Raw genomic sequence first — 17,659 nt, 5'->3', positions numbered from 1 at the left:
GATCTGAGACCTCTAAACAATTCCTTTCAAATTTGGTTATACTCTTATTGTCAGTGCAACTCAATAGACTGTTTATTTTTTATTTATTTATTTTATTTAGATTTATATACCGCCCTTTCCCGAAGGACTCAGGGCGGTTTACAGGGCATTTAAAAAACAGTCAATACAAACGTTAAAATAAATTAAAAGAGATTAAATAAAACCCTGAGAAAATTAAAACCCAGTTAAAATTAAAATTAAAAATATTCTCAGCCTGGGCCAGAGAGCTCGAAGAGCCAGGTCTTCAGGTCTCGGCGGAATGAGCGGAGGTTGGGGGCAGTCCTAAGCTCCGCAGGCAGCTGGTTCCACAGGGCAGGCGCACCCACTGAGAAGGCCCTACCCCTGGGTGTTACCCGCCGGCAGTCTTTAACCGGCGGCACCCTGAGGAGACCCTCCCTGGGGAAGCGCACTGGACGAAGGGAACTTGATGCTGGCAGCAGGTGTTCCCTCAAATATCCCGGACCCTCGCCATTTAGGGCTTTATAGGTCATCACCAGCACCTTGAATCTCACCCGAAGGGCAACTGGAAGCCAATACGGAGTAGAGGTGTTACATGGGAGTATCGGGAGACCCCCATCATGACTCGTGCGGCCGCATTCTGCACCAGTTGAAGCCTCTGGGTGGTCCTCAAGGGCAGCCCCATGTAGAGAGTGTTGCAGTAATCTAAATGGGAGGTCACGAGCGCATGAGTGACTGTGCGTAGGGCATCTCGGTCCAGGTAGGGTCGCAACTGGCGCACCAGGCGAACCTGGGCAAAAGCCCCCCTGGTCACAGCTCCTATATGGTCTTCAAAAGTGAGCTGCGAATCCAGGAGGACGCCCAAGTTGCGAGCCCTATCAACGGGGGGTAACACCTCACCCCCCATCGTTAAAGATGGAATAGTCTGGTTGACCCGAGATGCCGGTATGCACAGCCACTCAGTCTTGGCAGGATTGAGACGAAGCCTGTTTCTCCCCATCCAGACCCGGACCGCTTCCAGGCAACGGGACATCACGGCGAGGGCATCGCTGGGTTGTTATGATATAAGGAAGAAAAGTTAACATAAAGTGGAGAATATAAAGTGGGGGGGTTTGTTTATGATCCGGCATGTCTCCTAAGCCCTTCCTTCACGGAGTATTGAAAGCAGCTAAAAGAGCAGTTTATCCTAAAGTTGCAAATGCAGACAAATTTTAAATGTTTGAATAGAATTGTATTCTTTATTCCTAACAGAATTATTGAAAACTCAGTAATAAATTACTATGACATATGGAAAATACTTGAACAGAGAAAGTCATATCATAAAGGAAAAGTGATAATGGAAAGCAATTATACAAGTAGCTCATTTAATTAACACCAATATCTTTCTACTAATAGCGTTCATCTCTTTTGGATTATTTTTGTAATTATCCAAAGATAACATAAAACCCAATCAGATATATTTAGATAATCCGCAAAGAGGGAAAATTGGAGAAATACTTAGACACCACAAGCAACTTATTTTCCTTTTTTTTTGCCAGTTGCAATATAGAAAATTACATTGCAGATGCTTAGATGTTCAAGAATAACCTCATCAATATTCTCTCATTAAGAGAAATACCGGTATGTAATTGCAGGGATAGATTCTAACAAAATTGATGGTGTAATCTAAATGTCCAGCTAGCTAGAATCATTCTAATATTCCTCCAGTTTTCTGCAACACTCTAGGTAAATGGGATTAGAGCTCCAGAGCTAACAAATATGGAACATTCCTCGACATTAAAAACCTGGTCAGAATAAATGAAATGACCTTGGAAGGGCAGAAATTAATGTGGGCTCAGGATTTGAGATGGAGCAGCAAACAAAGCATCACATTATTTCATATAAATATAGTCCCTCTTTTGCTTAAGGTGACCTTGTTTTAAAATGTGATCATTTGGGCTGATTTGTGAGGAAGAAAATAAAGGGACAATTGCATATTAATCCTATAACATAATGTGGAGTCTTTGGCACATGAAAGGTTATTCATAAAGTAAACATAAGTAAAGATTCTTTCCTACTTGAGATAGAACTTAATTCAATTACTGTTGTCCCTTCAGGATAAATGAATACCAATGACCTATGGTGGCTTCCTCATTTAGCTTAATGGTACGACCAACTCTTGTGAAGCATAGGCTACATCAAACATGGATATGATATGTGATATAAAAATGTAAATTAAATGCAGAACTTTGAAGCCAAATATCTAAACAATTTTCTCACATTGAATTCTTTTTCGTCTGAAGAAAAAGGGCAATTTGGAAAGCACTGGTCCTTTATCTTTTGGATTGACACTGATATTAATGATGCTATGGCTGACTCTTAATGAAAATTTATCCTTTTTTTGGAAGACAGTAATTTATTGGCAAGCTTTCTAATATGCCTACATGTACCTAGTCTCTAGTACATAAGCAGTTTAAGCCAATCTCCTTTCACAATATTTGTCAAGTTTTATTTTTTTAATTCAATTTTTAATGACTGGAAAAAAGCAACAAAGTCATCTTGCCCACAAGCATTCATCCAACTGAGTTATGTGCCTTATGGCATGTGATGCATCAAACCTCCATTGCAAATTAAACAAATTAGTTGTGAACATACAAAATAAATGAATCTAAAAATTCATTTCATGGTGCTTCAATTTGTTTATCGAATGAAATTATTTATTTTAATGGCAGGGTGAAAAAGGCTGCACTGCGCAAGTAAAGAAGGACAATAGGAGGTGACTCCTGGGGACAGTTAATTGCCAATTCTTGCTCAGAATTCTCAGACTTGCCAGCCTTCTGTTGCAAAAGCCAGAAGGAAATAGGGCTGTTTTAATGAATTCCAGAGAGTTGCCTCTGTTTGACCTAGGAATAGAGCAGTTCTTCCGAATCATTGTGCATAACCCTAATATCCATAAGAGATATGGGTTTTTAAATAAGATCTAAGAGATTTTTGAGTCAGTCTTTCCCATTTGGCATATTGAAAAATGTTAATTTTGTGGTCTTGCTGGTTGAAATTCAGATAGACATGGTCTCTCTGTATCTGAGGGAGGGCTGCCGGTATCTTAATCTAAAGATTTCCCAGATATGTAGCTATCCTCCACTGTTTCCAGTCACAAGTAAATTCAACTGGAAAATAAAAGTAGACAAATGATATGAAGCCAGATTGGCTTCATCTGCTTATGTATCACAATTAGGAGTGCATTAGATCCAAAGCAGTTCTTTCAATCATTGTCAAAGCCTTCATAGCCCTAATAGGTATTAGTGGATGTTGCACTGTAAGCTTAAAACGGGGTGGGCGGGAGTGAATTATAGACAAACCCATTTGTAGAACAAGGAAACTATAGTTCTAAGAGGCTATGCACTTAAGACAAGATGTTGGGCAGGAAGGAAGGGAGGGACAGAGGAAGGACCTTACCATTTCCCAGAGTCGATGCCGGTTCAGCGAAATCACCACCATGGTGGGCCTCACCAAGTAACCACCTTTGTTGAAGGAGAGATCCTTGTTTTCCCATGTCACGTTGAGTAAGTGCCTATTGAGAATAAGGAAAACCATCAATCTTATGTTTTGGTATAACACATTCTTTTTTAAAAAAAATGCCCCCAAATTTGGCCTTACATCCTGGCTTTATCTTGTACAAGTAAGATGGCAAATGGGCACTTTATACCAAGGCCCATCCTTGCTGCCAGCTAAGAACTCTGAGGTCTCCAATGTCAAATGCAGAATGGGAGAAAGTGTTTTAATGTAACGTTTTGCAAGTTTGGCTATGGAGAAGGCATTTATTCGTTAAAGCTGTATGCTGATCTTTTGATTTTCAAGGCAGCACACAGGAAGGGAGCTTCTCCACATTTAGCCCCATAGGCCTTCAAAGCGAATTGGGCTGGAAAATCCACCCAGCAATTACCACGAGCAAGCGAGAATGCCAACCCAGTAGCATCCACTGCCCTGGCACCAGTTCTCAGTGGCACTGCCATTTGTTGCCCTATGTAAAAAGGGGCACAATCACCATGTGAATTGTGATTGGTGGCACTGCCCAGTACCAACAGCAAATATTGGTCTGCTTATTCTCAGTGGGCCTCTCCCAGACTTTGTAATTGCTACAGACGACATTGTCTTTTTGTGGTCTATATTTTAAACATACTTAAGGAAGAGCTGTTGTTTTTTTAATGCAGCTCTTAATTTTAGATGATGAACAAATTTTAAAATGAAGATAACGCTAAAGTAAAATAGACTCAAGAATGCTGCAATTCGAACCAATGTCACGTGAAGTGTTAATATCACTTTTTAATGCATTGGTAAGACAGCACTTGTAATACTGCATCCAGCTTTCATTACCACATGTAAAAAGATGTTGAGACTCTAGAAAGAGTGCAGAGAAGAGCAGCAAAAATGATTAGGGGATTGGAGGCTAAAACGTATGAAGAATAGTTGCTGGAATTGGGTATGTCTAGTTTAATGAAAAGAAGGACTAGAGGTGATAGCAGTGTTCCAATATCTCAGGGGTTGCCACAAAGAAGAGGGGGGTCAACCTATTTTCCAAAGCACCTGAAGGCAGGACAAGAAGCAATGGAGAGAAGCAAGGAGAGAAGCAACCTAGAACTAAGGAGAAATTTCCTGACAGCACAATTAACCAGTGGAACAACCTGCCTCCAGAAGTTGTGAATGCTCCAACATTGGAAGTTTTTAAGAAGATATTGGACAACCATTTATCTGAAATGGTATAGTGTTTCCTGCCTGAGCAGGGGGTGGGATTAGACTAGAAGATCTCAAGGGTCCCTTTCAACTCTGTTATTCTGTTAATTACATTCTGAGTTCACCTTTTCAACAGAGGTGCATCAGTTGTAGCATAGCATAGCTTCAGGAGTTTGCTGGGCTGCTCTCTTACTGTCACCACTTCTTGGAGATGAAGTTTTCTAGAGTGACTGATCTCAAGAAGAGAGCAGTGTTGGGTGGGATGGCGGTGACACATACAGTACTTCATCCTAGTATTCCTCTCTTCCTTCACTCCCTTGGTAGTACAGATAGTTCTCAATTTATGACCACATTTGAAGCCAAAATTTCTGTTGCTAAGCGGAATGGTTTTAAGTGAATTTTGTCCCATTTTATGACCTTTCTTGGCACAGTTGTTAAGTGAATGAATGCAGTTGCTAAGTTAGTAACACAGTTGTTAAGTTAATCTGGCTTCCTCATTGACTTTGCTTGTCAGAAGGTCAGAAAAGGTGACCACATGATCTCAGGACATTGCAACCATCATAAACATGAAACAGTTGTCAAACAGTGGTCATAAGTCATTTTTTTCAGGGCTGTTGTAACTTCGAACCAGCACTAAATGAACTGTTGCAAGTCAAGGACTACATGTAATTATAATTCCTCTTATTTGAAATGGAAGAGAAAGGAACCAGGATCCTCTTATACTATCTTGGTCTGATGTCAAATGTGTCCTAGTTCCTACAAAACCAAGTGCTTTGAATTTCAGAAATAACAGACTTGGGTCATCCTTTAAGATTAAAAAGTTATCATGGCAGATACACTTTATCAACTCACTTCATCAGCAGCATGACTGAGAATGTCATTCATTCCCAAAGTCTCTATTTACATTCCGGAAATGATAGAATTTGAGGCATTCTTGAAAATGTTTTTTTAATCAATAGTTATAAAGCTTGAACTCATTCGGAGCTTATCTATTTTAAACCAGAATTCAGAAACAAGAATTTGTTCTTAGGCTCTTGAGATTGATGTGCACAATGCATATAACTTCTCCGATTGCTCCTAAAATCATTAGGCTTCTTTTGCTATGGCTGCATTCTTCTGCACTGACTTCACTCTTCCATTTAATAAACCTGCCTTTTCACCATTTCAGAAATTCTGACTATATATATATTCAGTCTGAAGAATTCTCATTATAGAACATGCAAATATCTGGGTATAAGAAATTCTGCTGAGAGACGTGTGTTGATTTTTAAAGCTAGTTATTAAATTATACAAATCTAAGTATCCTTATTATGACTGCTGCTAAACTGCCTCTCACATAACTCAAAATACCCATAATTCCATGATGAAACATTGTTGTCAAATTCTGATTTCTAAAACACACTCACAAGTGCCAGCTTAAGCCACATCAATGTTACTTGTACTGACCTATAGAAAGTGTTCGTGGGTGCGCTAGAAGGGGTTTTGCTATTGCAGTCTCTGCCCACCATGGGGAGATAGCCGTGGGCCTTGAAATAGCTCTCAGCTCCTATAGCAATGATAGCCACTCCATCCCGGACCTTTTGTCTCAGGCTCATTTTCCAGCTTTCAGTGGCCACACTGACGAGGCCAATAGGGAAAGAGGTAGGTGGCACATCCATGTTCCCCACTGTTAGACTAGGCACAATCCAGACATAGCCGGGGCCGATCAAACCAGCCTGCTCTACCACATGGAAAAGGAACTCTGCCTCCTCTTGTGAACAATAGACGATCATTACTTGAGCATCTATTTGGCGCAGCAACTTCTGCAGTTTGGAGGTGCTTGCATCCTGGGACATCTCAAAGGTCAAGACATCCTGGATCTCCCAGCCAAAGTAGCTGGTGTCAGTGAAGGACCGAATCACATCCAGGAAGATACTATATCCTGGATAGAGGCTGGTGATAACAGCGAAGGAGCTCCAGTCGTATTCCTCCAAGACTTTGAAGATCACTTGTATCTGTTGTTCAATAGAGACACTCAGCTGTAAAAAGGCAGAGCCAGGCTCCTAGGAAAGAGAGAGAGAGAATCAGTGAAGAGGATAAGCAAGATTTCAGCAAACAATATATATTTCTTGATATCTTAACTAAGTCTCCCCTAACCTGGTGCTTGCTAGATCTGTTGTACTTCCGTTTCGATAATTTTTCAATCAGCATGGCCTCTATGCAAGTGAACGCGACCTACTTGGAAATTTGGGGAAAGCCATCCTAGCTATTTTCTCAGATTAATGGCCTTGACGAACATTTTTGTTACTATTCCTAACGTTTTCTAATTGAGTACCGGTATAGCATGTCACAGCTACGAAGTCAGAAAATTCATTGTGGTTTTCAGCCTTGCCATCTATTTGCTTCATAAAAATGGGGCATATCAGGATATCTACTTCCATAGGATAGAGCCATTTCCAAGTACAAACAGAAAGCATTATCACCACTACAATCTCCAAATCTATTGTGAACTTAAATTACAGTAATCGTTTCTTAACCATCCCCTACTAGGTCTGCTTCAGCAACCCTGTATCTGGTATTCTGACTCATTGTGCATTTTCTAATTCCTAATTCCCACTCTTTATGTTTGATCACATTTCACACCATTTCCCCCTAATATGGATGTAGACAAAACATGCATGTATAGAAGACCCATGTAGAGAAAACAATCATTTTCCTGAACCCTAAACTACTGAATAAGCCACCACACAGAAACTCAATGCACCATAAACTTTAAAACAAAATATGAACTGTTCCTTCCCAAATTTAAGAATGTTAAGTGTAACAATTTTTACAAAGATCATTTATCAAATTTTAAGAGTTTTCTAAACGAATTGGCCAAGATAGTATATCAATCTTTATCCTTGGTATATTGTTCTTTATAGTAAAAGCTATAGTCTTAAAATACACATATGGTAATTAAGCCCTTAATATATGTGCATTTATTTTTTAATCATTTAGAAAATGGGAGGGGGGGGTATGCTTATGTTGCTGGCAGAAATTCAAATGGAAGCTCCACATAACTTTTCAGAGCAACTTACTGTAATCTCCAAATAAATTGTGTTGTTTTTCTTTAAAAGAAGAGAGATCTAAAACAATCCCAGCCAAATGAACCATTAGAAATCAAAGATATAATATGAAATAAATTGGCAGTGAAGGTGGGAGACAAGCTGTCTCAGAAACTAAAACAGCAAGCTTACAGTTAACAAGATTTTTAAGCCTTTTTAAGTACAGTTACTGTACTTTTATGTATACTAATATGACAGTATTTAAATTGCTTTTGTCTCTAACTGTCCTTTCACTTAAAGTGAGGATTTTTTTGTGAGCTTGTTCTCTTTAAAGGAGAAATTATTCCTCTTTGTCATGTTAAATTTCAGTCTTTTCTTCAAACTAGGATAGTGGGACCATTTTATGCCTCCTAAATGTGCATATGCTTACTATTAAGAGTTGAGATGTGGAGTGTTGCATTTTATATATGTTAATTAATATTTTTAGACTCTGTTTGGATTGTTTTGCTGACACCTGGATTGGAGAGAACATTACTTATTGGATTTGCCTATAGTTAAGAGATGAGTTATGGGAAGAAGAGCATCGTATCTGTTAATTAAGAGGAGGCGAAGAGACCGGGAAATTCTTTAGACCTGTCAAGATGAGGGTGTGAAGTTGCTTTCTTGGGGTTTTTCTTTCTTCCCCCCCCCTTTTGGTTTGATTTATCTTTTACTATTGTAATTAAAACTTTTAGTATTTTGTTTAAAAAGGGGACCTGAGATAGCAGGGGGAATAAAATGTTCTCGCAGAAAAAAAAGGTATCTCTTCAGAATAGGAATGTGTCATTGTTCTGTAATTCCCGAATTAATTTAGCAATGAAGGTAACGATTATGAACAAAACATATTGTTGCAATCAAATATAAGCCAGCTAAGACCTGGAAGAAGATTTTATTCCTTTAAAAATAAGCACGCCAATAACATTAAATCATTGGTTCAGAATTGCAGCCATCTTCCTTAGGGAAGACATAGTTCAGCAGTATTGCATATGCTTTGCATGACAAAAGGAACCAGATGCGCTCCTTTCCACCTCTACAGAGAGGCACACATCAAAATCCCACCTGTCTGCTGTCAAGCAGTGCAGATATTCTTGAGCTTCCTGGAGTCTTAATTAGACTTGACCTAAAGCACCTCCATATAATCTTCAGTTCTCCATACAATGCAGGTTCCGTGCATAGGTAGATAGCGATAGATAGCCATAGTACCTAAATGAGATCTACTTATGCACCTACCTAAATGGAATATCTAGGAGTCGTAGGGAACATTTAAGTTTCCTATCTATGAAATATACACATTCTAGTGAAATTTAAGCATAGGCACCTAAATACAGTCCATTTAGTTTGGTTACTGAATTATCCCGTTTTTTGTTTTTTCATAATACATTGGAGCAACTAACTTGAGGTTATCCACATTAACCATTCACACATAGAGATGAATACATAAAACAATTAAAACTAGCAAAGCTATGCAACTGACCTAGTGGAGCCTGTTGTGTGAATACAACCAATGCTTCACAACATTGGTGATGTTTAAACAAGTGGCACAGTTATTATCACAATACTTGAATGAAATGATAATGGCAAAACAGATATGAAATTGCATACCCAAAGATTGACAAAGCTTAGTTACACACATACACACACACACACACACACACACAGAGAGAGAGAGAGAGAGAGGGAGAGAGAGAGAGAGAGAGAGAGAAAGAAGCAGCTAATTTTATAGAAAGGTTGAATGGTATTACATCATACAATATATAACCAATTCTAGGAATTCTTGTTTGTAACATGCGAAGACTACATCCCAGTTTAGCTGGGATTACTGTGTCAAACAAAGTCAAACTTAGTGTCAAGTTAAGCCTGAGTTCTTTTGTTCCCTAAAATGGAATAGATGCCCAATATTTTAAGGTCTAACTTGAATTTGATATAGTCTTTTTCTTTTGCTCATAAATCTATTAAACCTTCCCTTATAAAAATGGACAGTAGATCCATGTAATCTGTGTCTTAAAGCACTGGCCACATGTAGTTCTTCAACACCACTTCTGTGGCCCTGAGAATATTCTCAGAGTAGGTGAGGCTGATTTTTTGTGTCTACCTGAGGATTTTAAGGGGGAACTAGAGTCAGTTATTTCATCTCCTTAAAACTCCAGAAAAGCAACAAGACATGGTCCAATTTTTCCAATTGGTTTACAGGACTAAAGAATTGGCTTCAGGCACTATTTCATCCTTTCAAGCACTAAAAATATTCACCCATCCCCAAAGGTTGAAATGGTTCTCCCCCATTGACATCCTAACATCAGTAACCATACTCCATGTGATCCTTGGAAGCAAAGCAGTTTTTTTAAATAAGATGGATCATAAACATGTCTCCCTCTAGATGCTGATGCTGATGATGAAATGGAAGTTGTGGTGAAACAAGAATGGATTTTTAATTGAAAAAACAAAGAGCCCATCTCTGGCATATTCTGGGATTAAAGATATGCTCAGAGTACTATGTAGTCTTTCTTAATTTCAAGTGCCTTAAATCTCTGCAAGACTTAAATCAAACATTTCATTCCTTAACATGCCTCAATGAGCTATTATGCAAACAGTTGATGTATGTTAATTATCCAGCAAATATCTTAAAGTAAATACCACAAGCCTGAATTCTACCCATCCGCAGTCAAAGGCATCACTTGGATTATATTGTTAGCATGCCTGGAGAAAAGTATGGTCATTTGCAAGGTGGCCTGCTTAGAAGAGAGGAAATGGATTTTTCCTCCACAACTGGGCAGAACAAAAGTCCTCTACCTACCACTGATGCCACCATATTGCCATAATTGATAATCTTTATAATGACTTACTTTTTCTTTTCCTAAAATAACTAGCCACAGAAATATATTCATGACTACATAAAACAGCATACTTTCTTAACGCAATTCAAAAACCATCCACAACATGTGGCACATTTCTACAAAACTTTTTTGTAAGGTGGGACATGAGAAAGACCGCCAAGAAGGAACTTTTGTAACTATCTCCAAAACAGACAAAGATCTACTGAGTTAATGAACGTGAACAGCTGCTAAGAAACTGGTGACTTTCTGTAGTGTAGATTAATTCAGCCCAATACTCATGCTGGCTAGTTACTTATGGTTGGTCAGATATTAACATATCTGAACCAAAGCCTAATGTACCTGGAAGATAACAAATTAAATAAGGCTGTTACATTCTCTGCTTCCATGTAGCAAGCTTGCTCTTTAGAATAGTCAAGTGGACAGTATACCTAATATTTCTGCCATTTACTGCCACAAACACATCATCTCCAGCCAAGCTGCTGAGCTGCTATGGATAAATTGCTTCCAGTTAGAAATTTCCTTTCAATAACCTAAAGCTTTTTTTGACTGGAGAGCAAGAAATAATAATAATAATAATAATAATAATAATAATAATAATAATAATAATAATAATAATAATAATAATAATAATAATAATATAAAGTTGGAAGGGACCTTGGAGGTCATCTAGTCCAACCCCCTGCTCAGGCAGGAAACCCTATACCATTTCAGACAAATGGCTGGCCAGTCTCTTCTTAAAAACTTCCAGTGTTGGAGCATTCACCACCTCTGGAGGCAGGTTGTTCCACTGGTTAATTGTTCTAACTGTCAGGAAGTTTCTCCTTAGTTCTAGGTTGCTTCTCTCCTTGACTAGTTTCCATCCATTGCTTCTTGTCCTTTCAGGTGCTTTGGAGAATAGCTTGACTCCCTCTTCTTTGTGGCGGCCCCTGAGATATTGGAACACTGCTATCATGTCACCCCTCACCCTTCTCTTCATTAAACTACACATACCCAATTCCAGCAACCGTTCCCTATATGTTTTAGCCTCCAGTCCCCCAATCATCTTTGTTGCCCTTCTCTGTACCCTTTCCAGAGTCTCGACATCTTTTTTACATCGTGGTGACCAAAACTGGATGCAGTATTCCAGGTGTGGCCTTACCAAAGCATTGTAAAGTGGTATTAGTACTTCACTTGATCTTGATTCTATCCCTCTGTTAATGTCATTAGTTACCTTTGCACAGTCCTATATATGACTTTATGGGCCACTTTCTGATATGGGAAAGATTATTAACAGGGATCAGGCCAAGCCAGAGGAACAGGCTGAAGAATATCCTCATTATTTCTAATCATGTCTGAATGGGCTCTTCTGCCTATACGTAACACAATGATCTAGGATCAATCTTAGACAAATAAAACCACATTGTGTTGGCTGCTAACAAGGCACAGAGAAACATACCCTATTTTCCTGTGAGAAGTTGACGGTAACCACCATTGACACTTGTGACAGGTGAGCAAGCTAAAAATAATTACCTAAGTGCATAGCCCATCTGCAAAAAAATTCAGTGTGTCCTATAGTAGTCTCTGCAATGTAGTTGCATGTGCCCTAAATTAATGATTTAAGACACAAGTACAGCTTTTCTAGAACAAAACATGGGACAGGGTTTTGTGCTTGCCAACATGACTGCATCCCAATGATACAGGTTTATTGATCCAGAAATCAATAAACAGATGTTACATATTGACAAGCCTTTGACTGTACTTTCCTCCATTCCTGAAAATTAACGAAGTCTAGTTTTTTGCCTGTTTCAGCAATATAAACGGTTATCAAAAGGCTTGCCATAATTCTGCAAGATTTATTAGTTTCTATTTTCTTGCTATGATAGTTTTAGCAGTATTCAATGAACACTGGATGACCTGCCTGTCAAAAATATTAGTTTCTACGTACACATTGTAAGAATTCTGAATAATCTGGTGAAGTGATGGTCCAAATACTGGGCCTCCTTCCTTAACTTCCATAATTCTACATTATAGTTTGTCTACATAAAGCAGGGGTTCCCAAACAGGGGTTCTCGCACCCCCTGGGTTTTCGACATGGTATTCCAGGGGGTGCAAAAACTTTTCAAAATTATAGTTTATATGCATAGTGAGGTGGCTTACAGATCACTCGGATACAGCTGGCTAACTCTAACAGGTTTATTCAGAACCAGACAAATAGGTGTTCGGCTTCAGCTCTTTTATAGCCGGCCGCCGGCCGGCTGGGCCAATCCGCGGCTGTTCTTCTCCCGCCGGGAGTCCAGAGCCAATCAGCTGTAGAGTGTGTTTGACAGCTCCTCGTCCGCGTGGCTGGGAAACATGCGTGGTACTGTGCTTGTGTTGACATGGCTGCGCATGCACCTTCGCTGGCGGCGGCTTTTAACAGCTGTCAAAAGCTCCCGCGTGTTCCCCTGTCACGGTGTTTACCTCACAATATTACAACTGTATAACTCTTAACGTTAACATTAACTTTTACATTTATAACATATAACACACATAGTTCATTGCTGTTATTTCAAACTTATCTAAGGGGTGTGAGAATATATCAGAAGCATTCTAGGAGTGCGGGTTATAGAAAAAGTTGGGAGCCACTGCCATAAAGGAATCGCCTTACAAACTTATCCATCAAAAGAATAGCCTTAAAACCTTCATAATTCATAACTCATAACATTATAAACTTGATAAATTCCATAAAAATACAACTTTTTCCATAAAAAATAGGCTTACAAAGAAGAAAGGAAGGAAGGAAGGAAGGAAGGAAGGAAGGAAGGAAGGAAGGAAGGAAGGAAGGAAGGAAGGAAGGAAGGAAATCATGCATAAAGGCTATGACTTGGCTTAGCTTACATATGGAGTGAAGTGGTATTTAAAGAATAGATTTCACCTTTTTATTCTGAGAGTAAAAAGTTAGATTTTAAATAGTTTATGTAAACTACTCACAATACAGATTATGCTTAGAATCCCCATATCACCCACCCTTACAAAGACATGCACAGATAAATGATCAATCCACTTTCACTATCAGAACTGCAACTCCCCAAAAGGAACCGAAACTCTTTAGTTAGATTGCCGGATGTGGGGTCTTGGAAACAGGAGGGCAGCTGTGGGGTGGGGTTCATCGTATCAGAGGTGGCTGCAGGTTAGGAATCTTTCAGCAAAGCTACCTGCTGAATTAATGTTGCTATAGATACTTAGTAGATCTCATGTTGGACTGTAGCAATCCTGTCTGATAAGATACCGAACTGCAAATGCAATTGAAATGTTCTCTCTGAGTTGCTCATCCAAAGACTAGATTACTTGTGCTTAATGATTCATTGATCAACTTGATGATTGAAGGACCTTTATCATAATGCTGTTTAATTGCTTTGTTATTTTCTATACATTTTCTTCAAGAACCTTACTTTTTAAAAAAAAAGAAATTCCAAGTATATGGAGCCACTCTGCCATTAATGTTATTACCAGCACTTGTAGATATTATAAAAAAGAAGAAAAGAAACATTCTCCTTCTTATAGATATGCCAAAATCAGAGGCCTAGATGTTCCCACACCCATTTTAAAAATTCTCAACGGGAAGAGATGCCTTCCCATTTCAGCCTTTCAGTCAATGTGGTATTCAACAGGACTTATTGCACAGTAGCTCACAGCTGGTAAGGAGAAGGGGATTTGTAATCCAACAAATCTGGAGGCATCCGATTGGAAGAGACTGTTGTTTAACCACTCAGAAATAAACCTCCTTAATTCACATCAGCACCTCCACATTTCTCCTTACTGATCTTGGCAAACTTGTCCTCTAGGTAAAATCCCAAGGTCTTGCTCTTTTCATCCTGGTAGATAGGGTGGGAGATTTTTTTTAATTCCTTTCCATTTTAAATTCTTATTCATTTCACTGTGGTTATAGGCACAAGTGCTAGTTCATTTTTTAAAAAAGTTGGCATTCTTAAAAAAGAGACCATTTGAATGAAAACAGAAAGTGCTCTAACTGCAAGGAGTGGCTGTAGGTAGAAATAGGTTCTAAATAATTGAGCAGACAGCATAACAACATGACCATGGATTTGTCATCAGTGAGTAAATGTACAAAATATTGTATGCAGCACCACCAAGGCAGCCAGTATTCAAGACAGCGTTCCCAAAATAACATCCTTTTTGGTATCCTTGGTCTAAGGTTCCTAGCTTGCCTTGCAGAGATGCTTCCTAGCCTAATCTACTTAAATTCTTGCATGATATATGGCTGGAGCTTGCATGGCTGTCTTCCCTGGTCTTTGCTTAATCTTTTGTTGTCAGCTTCCCTTGCCAAGCTTTGCCTTCCTGTCCAGTTAACTAACTAGTGAACCTCCCAATTTGCACTTGCACTTGCAGGTGTTAATTGCACAGTGTGACCCAAGTCTAGAATAAACAAAATTCAGTATTGTTTCAAAAAGCCAGATTCTTAGTGAACAGCAGTTACTGTTGGTTGTTTACTGCAACAGAATTATACCACTGTTTAAGTTAAGAGAATCTATATCCCAAATGATCTTGAAGAAAACTGTGACAATAGATAAATAAATGAATACATATGAAGTATCTGAGAATAATCTACAGGCCCATTCCAGCTCAATTTCCCAGAATAACAATGAAATTTCACCTTAGGTGTAAGGACTACAGCAGATCCTCCACTGATACTAACGATAGGTACATAGGTCTGGGATGAGATGAAATCAAGGATCTGTGCCACGGCTTCTGTACCAATGTTGTCCTCAAAGACAATTCCATGGATTTTTGTGCTGGAGAGCATGTCACAGATCTGAGTCAAGAGTGTGCTGGGATTAGTGTCGTTGACCACCACGGTGACTGGATGGACCTCTACAGGCATGTCCAGGAAGCTCTGGTATGTTAGTCGGCTCCGGATATGGAGAGAGTATGAAGAGCTACTGAAAACCACAGCCACGTTTACCACAGGTTCCCTGGAGTTTGGCACCGAAGTATCCATTAGGGCAGCTGAACAGCCCAGCACCATAGACAGCACCAGGGTGTTTGCCAATGTTTTGTCCATGGCCATTAAGGAGCCCCTGAAAGTCAGAACAAAGATAAATTATGGAAAGCATCCAAGGGAGGAATGAGTGGAAATACAGAAGATGTGTTTTATTAGTTGGATCTTGGGAAACTATTTTACACAGTGTATTTCAAGAAACCTATCTACGCCTCTTAGCATACAGAACCCGGAGAGTCAACCACAGCTCTAGGAGAAGCACATTTATTGATTTATATCCTGTTTTTATTATTACATACCGATATTCCTTCCTCCTCCTATTTTCCCCACAACAACCACCCTGTGAAGTAGATTTGGCTGAGAGAGTGTGACTGGTCCAGAGTCATCCATACAGCTTTCATGCCTAAGACAGGACTTGTTGAGAAGCACCCAGGCTGACAGGGAGCAGGGATCAAGCACAGAGTTAGCCTGGAGTCACTGCATAACCACAACAGTAGCTAGCTTAAACTCTCTATGTGCAGGTCTGGTTTTTTTGCACCTGATAGGACCAGACGATCTCACAATTTCTGGTCTGGTGCCTTATACACTAGATCAAACTGTAATCTATGATTTTCTAACATTGAATAGTTTCTTATTTGGACACTTATAGTTTTATCTGTAGACTTAGGAGAAAGTCTTAAATAAGCATCTAAGAATATATAATGGGCGAGGCAGTCCTGAGTTATAGAAAAATAAATTCTATCAAATACTACTAAGCTTTTTGCTTCTGAGATTGATAACCCATCATTTCTCCATTCTCAAGGGGTCTTCCATAAGGATGTCTCCTCATTTTATCCTACAATAACAATTCTGTGAGGTCAATTGGAGTGGGAGAGTCCAAAATTACACAAAGTGTTTTTATGTACGAAGTGAACCTTGGTTCCCAATCCTAGCCCAACATTTGAACTATCTAGCATTTCAACCCTACTGACTCCAATTCTCTCTTAATCCAAGACCCTTGCCTCATCCATCCCTGCTTTATAATTAAGCATGTCCTCTGTTCATCACGTTTCCCTCCCCCATTTCTATTTTCCTTATTGTCCTTCATTCATCCTTATTAAGGCTTTCCCTTTGTTTTCTCAGTTGAACTATTACAATGAACTCTATATGGAAATGCCCTTGAAGAGCATCAAGAAGCTTCAACTGGTACAGAATGCGGCAGCATGGGCAGTTAGAACAGCGCATGTTATACCTCTACTCCATGAGCTGCATCGGTTGCTAGTTTGCTTTCATGTCTAATTTAAATGCTGTTTTCGATCAATAAGGCCCTTCATGGCATGGGGCCAGGATATCAGAGAGACTGCCCCTCCCTGGTAATATAAGCCTGTCCCAAGAGATTTGGTAGAAAAGACATGCTATCAGTACCATCAGCTGGGAACTTTCATTTGGTGGGTCCCAGGAGACGTGCCTTCTCTGCCATGGCATTATTCCAAGGCCCTCAAGACCTGGTTATATTATGGCTCCATTGCTGAGCTGGCTATTCTTATCCTCTCTTCCCTAGGATTTGTATTTCTGTTTTTTTTATACTATTTATTTTTAAATGATGTTTATGTTTTTATAGTTGTTGGTTTTATCTATGGTTTTATTTGTTTTTGTACACTACCCAGAGTCACCTTTGGTGAGACGTGTGGCTAGATATGGAGGGCCTCTTGACATTCTGTATTCTGTTTTACAGCCACCTTTTATACAATTACATCATTACATCTATTGCCCCCTCAATTCTCTCGCTATCTTCATATTTTGGCTACTGCTTCACCAATTTTTTTTTCTTTTTGTATTCTGAAAATCACTTTGTCTATTGAAGAAGCTATCACTTTCTCACTGTACTTCAAACTTCAAATCCAGTTCTAGTTTGTGATACTTTTAAGCTTATTTTATTGTTGGAAGGTGTCAGAAGATGTAATTGTGGAGTCCTTGGTGCTCTCTGAGCTTGATGGTTTTCTTGCAGACGTTTCACTAGCAAACTAAGTAACATCGAAATAGGTAACAACATCAGTGCTAGCACTGATGATGTTACCTAGTTTGGTAATGAAGCATCTGTA

At 39.2% G+C, this 17,659-nt stretch overlaps 1 protein-coding gene across 1 annotated transcript in view; it reads right to left on the bottom strand.

The window, feature by feature from the left end:
- GRIN2C (glutamate ionotropic receptor NMDA type subunit 2C) overlaps positions 1-15,641 on the bottom strand; it is a gene marked incomplete at both ends in the record, with an annotated part of 56,207 nt that extends 40,566 nt beyond the window's left edge. Inside the window, 3 exons of the mRNA XM_083353399.1 lie at positions 3,433-3,547; positions 6,154-6,749; positions 15,234-15,641. Of these exons, the coding sequence (XP_083209525.1) occupies positions 3,433-3,547; positions 6,154-6,749; positions 15,234-15,641 (1,119 nt within the window). The remainder of the gene's footprint in view (positions 1-3,432; positions 3,548-6,153; positions 6,750-15,233) is intronic.
- Between the last annotated feature and the right edge of the window lie 2,018 nt (positions 15,642-17,659).

Source organism: Vipera ursinii, assembly GCF_947247035.1.
Source record: "Vipera ursinii genome assembly, chromosome: 2".
In the NCBI taxonomy this organism is placed as follows: Eukaryota; Metazoa; Chordata; class Lepidosauria; order Squamata; family Viperidae; genus Vipera; species Vipera ursinii.
This window is presented reverse-complemented; position numbering and strand designations above follow the sequence as displayed.